The 5,683-nt window shown below is 72.2% G+C and overlaps 1 protein-coding gene across 1 annotated transcript in view; it reads right to left on the bottom strand.

Moving 5' to 3' along the window:
• MIDN (midnolin) overlaps positions 1 to 5,683 on the bottom strand; it is a 16,188-nt gene that overhangs the window by 8,318 nt on the left and 2,187 nt on the right. The window contains 1 exon segment of the mRNA XM_019538276.1: positions 3 to 180. Within this exon segment, the coding sequence (XP_019393821.1) occupies positions 3 to 180 (178 nt within the window).

Genomic DNA, 5,683 nt, shown 5'->3' with positions numbered 1-5,683 from the left:
CCGGCAGTGCGAGGCGGGGCTGGCCGCGGCCCCGGGCTCGCCGCGGCTGGCGATGACGTGCCGGTGCTGGAGCTGCCCTCCCGCCTGCTGGGCCGCCAGCTGCAGCTGCACGAACATCATGTGGTCGCCGACCCGCAGCGCCAGGGTCAGCGGGGACCTTCCCGAGAGGAAGTCGTTGACCTGGGGAGAGGAGAGGAGAGGAGAGGAGACGGGGTCAGAGCCCGGCCCCCGGAGGAGGAAATCCCACCGGCCTTCCCGCTCGCCCCGCAGCCCCCCGCGCTTGCAAGCCACCCGGGCAGCCTGCAGGCCGGGCAAGCCGGCGGCCGGGGAAAGCTGCCCGCCTCGGCCCTGCCCGGGGGCCGGGGCTGCCGCTGATGGAGGGTGTTTTTGGCCCCCCCTGCGATAACCCCGCCCGCGGGGAGGGGAGGGCAGGGCAGGGCAGGGCAGGGCAGGGCGTTGCTGCCGCTCCCAGGCGGAGATTAGCAGGGTGGGCGGCAGGAGGGCAAGGTCCAGCGGCCACGCGGCCCCCACCCCGCTCACGACCTGCCCTGCCCCGGAGCCTCCCAGGGCGGCTCTCGCCGCTGCCCACCTCCGCCCAGCCAGCTGCAGGGGGTGGGCAAACAGAGGCGCTGCCCCCCCGCTCCCTTGGCACGCGGGAGCAGCCCGGGCCCCAGACTCGGCGGGAAGGCGCCGCGGCGGGGCCCGGCCTGGCCATGGCCTCGTCCAACTGGGCCCGAAGGCTTTAGGAGCCAGGCTGGAGAGACCCCAAGCACCAGCCGCCTGGCTGTGCGGCTACTGGAGAGCCCCTGGGCCTCCCCGTCCTCGCTAATCCACCCCCACCGCCCAGGGGGCCTCCGCGAGGCCCCAGCTGGGGGAAGCCGATGGAGAAACCTCGGTCTCCGGCCCCTGCCAGCTCCCGTCACATGCCTGCCCTGGGGCTCTAGGGAGGGGGCGGGCAGGGGGCGAGCCCCGCGGCAGGGCAGTCTCCAGCCAAGCCCTGCTCCGCCCGCACCCGGGAGCCCAGCTCGCAGCCAGCCCGGGCAGGCGCAGCCCGGCGCGGGGCAAATCCCGCTGCAAGCTGCGGGCGCCGAGCGTGCGTCGGGGGTGGAGGGGGAAGACGCCCAGGTCGTGTGCCACCCCCGCCAAGCCTGCTGTCACCCCCTCGCCCGTGTGCCCTGACCTTTGCAGCCGAGCCCCGGAGCCACGTGTCGCACCGGGGCTGACCACAGAGCACCTCGCACGGGACGTGCCCCTGCCCCCGCCCCCAGACACCGTCAGAGCCACGTGAGAACGGGGGTGCTGCCCGCAGGCCCCCGGCACGAGGACGTGGGGAGGGGGCAGCCCCCACCCAGAGCCAAGGCTCCGAGGCCTGGGGCGGCGGGCTTCCGGAGGCAACCGGAGGACGGGGAGGGGGCAGGCGGGGACACGCCGTGCAGCACGGCAGGGCACGGCGCTGGCAGGCGGCACCTCTGCAGCGTGACTCAGGCAGGGAGCCGCAGCGGGCCCCCCCACCTCCTCCGGGAGGGGGAAGAGCCCCTGCAAGCAGCACCAAGGATAAGGCTGCACGCCCAGCCCCCCCCCCCCCAACTCATTCCCCATGCCAAAGCCCCCGACATCTGCGCTGGGGCGGGGGGGGGGGACACAAAGCATCCCCCCATCCATGGGCTGGGGCTACTTGGTATTCCAGGCATGCGGGACCCAGCTGCCTTAACCCTCACAAGCCCGCCGGCGCCCCTTTGTCTCAGCTCGGAGAGGCAGGGACCCCGCTACCTCCGCCCCGGCAGGCGGGGGGCCCAGTTCGGCAAGGGCCCTTTAAATCAGCAGCCCCCCCGGCCCCTCCGGCTGCTTGGGGAGAAGTGGGGGTTACGCTGCAGCCGGCTGTGGGTGGGGAGCCAGGCCCAGGCAATGCTACTGAGGTGGTGGAGACCCCCCACCGGCCCCTTCACCAGCACACGTGACCCCAGTGCCGGGTGGAGCCCCCAGCACGTGCAGCACCTAGCGCAGCCAGCCCGATGCAGGGGGAGGGGCCCGGGGAACGAAGGCTTCACACCCAGCTTCTGCTCGGGGACGAGAAAGGGGCGGATGGGCCAGGTGCAGGAGCCCCAGGACGGGCACAGAGACCAGAAAGGAGCCCCATTCTTCGGCTACCCCGTGGCCCCCACCTGACTTCCAGGACTGACGTCACCCCCGCAGCCAGAGGTTTCCCAGCTGCAGAGCTCAGGCAGCCCTGGCACCTCCGTCAGCAGTGCCCAGCCCCCCCCACGCCCCCGCGCCCCTTCCAAGAGGCCGCTCTGGTTCTGAGAAGCCGTGGGAAAAAGCAGCTTAAAAATACTAGCAGCGAAGCCTCGAGCGTGTCAGCGTGTGGCGGCAAAGGAAGGGGTGGGCGGGAGGAGAGGCCACTCTTCTGGACACCCAGGTTCACAGGGAGGGGGCGGGTTGCCCGCTGTGACCCGGGCACGGCGAAGGGCGACGGCAATGCAAAGAGGGGGAGACGGGAGGATACCCCCGGCCCCCTGCCCTGCATCACATCCCAGCCTCTGTGGCCGAGGGCGGCACCGAGCTTCAGTTTCCCTCCTCTGTGCAAGGCTAGGGCAGGGGAGGCAGCTCTCCGCCCGTGCCAATGCCAGGGGACAGAAGGAAAAAAATCCCCCCCTCCCCAGAGGCAAGGGCCCGTGGGGCCCTTTGGCACCGAGTCACGATTCCCCGCGCTCCAGCCACAAAAGCTGCCTGGAATCAAAGCCCGGCAGTCACGACTCCCGCGCCCGGCGCACGCGCTCGCCCCCGCAGCGCGGAAGAGGCTCCCGAGCGGGAGGGCACAGGGTGCCCCAGGCCCCGGCCCCGCCACCCGCGGCTCATTGTTCCCAGGCCCGAGCCAGCACAGATGGGAGATTAGCATACGGAGAAAGGCCTGGCTCCCCAGCTGGGGACAGCGCCCAGAGCCCCCTGCCCAGCCCCGCTGGCACCAGGCGGGCTGCAGAACAGGTGCAGAGGCGGCGGGGGGTACCCAGGCCCTGCCCCCCGCAGCGAGCTTCTACCCCCCAGGATGAGACACCAGCTGCCCCAGCCCTGCCCCATCACAGGAGTCGCAGCCCCCGCCACTCTAACCACTACCCGCTGCTCCCTTTCCTAGAGCGACAGGGCCCAAGCATGGCTGCTCTGGCCTTCGGACCCTGCTAGGGACCAAGGGAGCTGCCCCATGCCCCCCTCACCCCGCAAAGCCACCAGCATGCCAGCCCCTCCTCAGCCCCGTGCCCGGGTCTCTCCAGGCCTCTTGACGTCAGCCACCGCCTGAGCCCCCCACCCCCCGCTCCGACTCACACCTGCCTGCGCTCCTGCCCCGACCCCTGCCCGCTGGGAGCTGCAAGCAGAGCCCCGCACCCCCCTGCGGCGCTGAACACGGCCCCCTCCTCTGGGTGGGGGAAGAAATCAATCACAGGCTCCCAGGGGCGCCGGGAAGCGGGGCACAAGGACCAGAGATGGCTCCCTGCCCCCCGAGACGAGAGCCTCCCCTGCACGTCCCCAGGCCAGCTGGGGTCACTTCACTCATCCTGACCCCGAGCGCCACCCCCCACCAGGCACGCAGGAGATCCGCCTGGCTTCACCCCCACCCGGCTCTGCCCACCCCCTCCCAGCCGCGGCCAGGAGCCTGCAATATAAACACGGCCCGCCCAGCCCGGCCCTGGCTGGAGGCTCTGCCGCCCACAGCAGGGAGGGCGAGGGCCCGAGCCCCGTGGGATCCCAGCCCTCCCTGGAGGCACGGAGGAGGGGGCCTGGGTCTCACGCCGCCGCCCGCCATCTCCCCCAGGCCCCCCCCGTCCCCCAGCCAGGGGCAGGCGGCTGCTGAACCCGGCGAGCTCCTGCCAAGCCCTGGAGACCTGGGAGGGGAGAGCGGGAACGGCTCCGGCTCCAGCCCTGGAGACACGGCAGCGCTCGCCGGTTCTGAGAAACGCCGGTGACTCACCGCACGCCGCGGTCCCTCCCCGCGCCAGCCTGGCCCCGCGTAACCCGCCCGCCGAGCACAGGCGAAGGGCAGGGACGCGGCGCGGTGGCAGAGGTCTCTGCCCCAGCCGGGAGGCGCCCCGGGTGCCAGGCGGGGCCCCGCCGCTGAGCCCCCGCCTCGCTCCAGCGCAGGCCCCGCGGGGGACGGGTGAGGGGGTGGCGGGGAGGCAGCGCCCCCCCAGCGCAGAACAGGCCTCGAGCCCCAGCGCCAGCTGTGCACAGCTGCAGCAGGCAGCTGGAGCCCCTGCTCAGGGGAAGGACAAAGCACCGGCAGAGACCAAAGAAACCTTCCACCACGGGGAAAGCAGAGTCCTCCTGGCCCACCCGCTGGATGGACCCCCACCCCCATTCATGCCAGGATGTTGCCCCCCCCCACGAGATCTGCTGCCCCTTTCCCTAAGGGCCCAGAGCCATTCGGGGCAGGGGAGGGTCTGCCTGCCTAGCGAGGAGCCCCCACTCTCCCGGCCAGCTTTTCTGAGTGGGTGGGCACGACTCGGAGCTCCACTGGACCTCGGGCTGCAGCCCCCCATGCCCACAACCGTTTCCCCGAGGGTGGCGATGGGGGGAAAGGCTCACAGGACACTTCGCCCCTCCCCGCCCCCAGAGGAAGCCAGCGCAGATCTCCCCGCTATTGTCAGGAGAGAAATGACGCAGGCACGAGCAAGCGAGAAGCATGAATGAGAGGCGTGGTTTCCAGCTCCGCTCGGCTCGCGCAAGGCTTCCCGAGACGCAGGCCCCGTCAACAACCCGGGGCGGGGGGCACAGGGAGGGGCCGACTCGATCCCAGGAGGGCGGGCTGCCCTCCCCTGCAGAGGGGGGATCCCGGGGGTCTCTGCTGCCGGGGTCACTGGGAGGGGCAGTGTTGCCCCTCCGCCCCCTGCAGAGATCTCCCCTCCTAGTGCCGGCCCCCACCTCGGGCGCAGTGCCGCGACGCCAGCCCTGGGCAGGAACCGGCCCCCCGGCGCGAGCCCTGGACTGGCCCCAATCCACCCGCAGACCCGGGCGCCTAATCCAAACCAGCCCCGCGCCCCCCCGCCCAGCTGCAGACACCGCTGCCTGGAAAGCCTCGAGGGCAGCTCCCCTCCTCCCCCTCTGCAGGGGGACCCTGCCCCCTCGGGCTACTCCTGCCAGGCAGCCCTGGGGCGCTGGTGCAGGGAGGGCGGCTGCCCCTCCCCACCAGTGCCTCGTCCCCCACAAAGCCACTGGCTTCCCGTGGGAGCACCCTGTGCCCGCTGCAGGGGCGCGCGGCGCAGTCCAGAGCCAGAGCCAGTCCAGAGAGCCCTCTCCCAACACCCACCGCCGCTCCGCGGCTTGGCCGTCACCCTGTCCGAAGGCTGCACCACGCCGCCCGCACAGACCCCCCCTCCAGGCCCACGCCACGGGCCAGAGCTGGCTCTGCAGCAGCCCAGCGCACGAAGGGTCAAAGCGACTGCGCAGAGCCAAGGTCACTCAGGCAGCCGCGAGCGTCAAGGTCAGCCAGGCAGGGACACCTCCTCCCGCTCCGGCGACCTTCCCCTTCCCAGCGCGCGGGGCCCCTGCCAGCCCCGGAGGGACGTGGCAGAGCGCGCAGCCCCCCACCGCGGGAGGCGGGTGCTGCAGGGGCCCCCGGCGCGGGGAGGCGCGAGCAGGGCGCAAGCACCCCCAGGCCCTTCACAGGACGCAAAATTAAAAAAAAAAAAAAAAA

Source organism: Crocodylus porosus, unplaced genomic scaffold (genome assembly GCF_001723895.1).
Source record: "Crocodylus porosus isolate Cpor-Errol unplaced genomic scaffold, CroPor_comp1, whole genome shotgun sequence".
In the NCBI taxonomy this organism is placed as follows: domain Eukaryota; kingdom Metazoa; phylum Chordata; order Crocodylia; family Crocodylidae; genus Crocodylus; species Crocodylus porosus.
The sequence above is the reverse complement of the archived record's forward strand: the minus strand, read 5'-3'. Positions and strand labels throughout refer to the sequence as shown.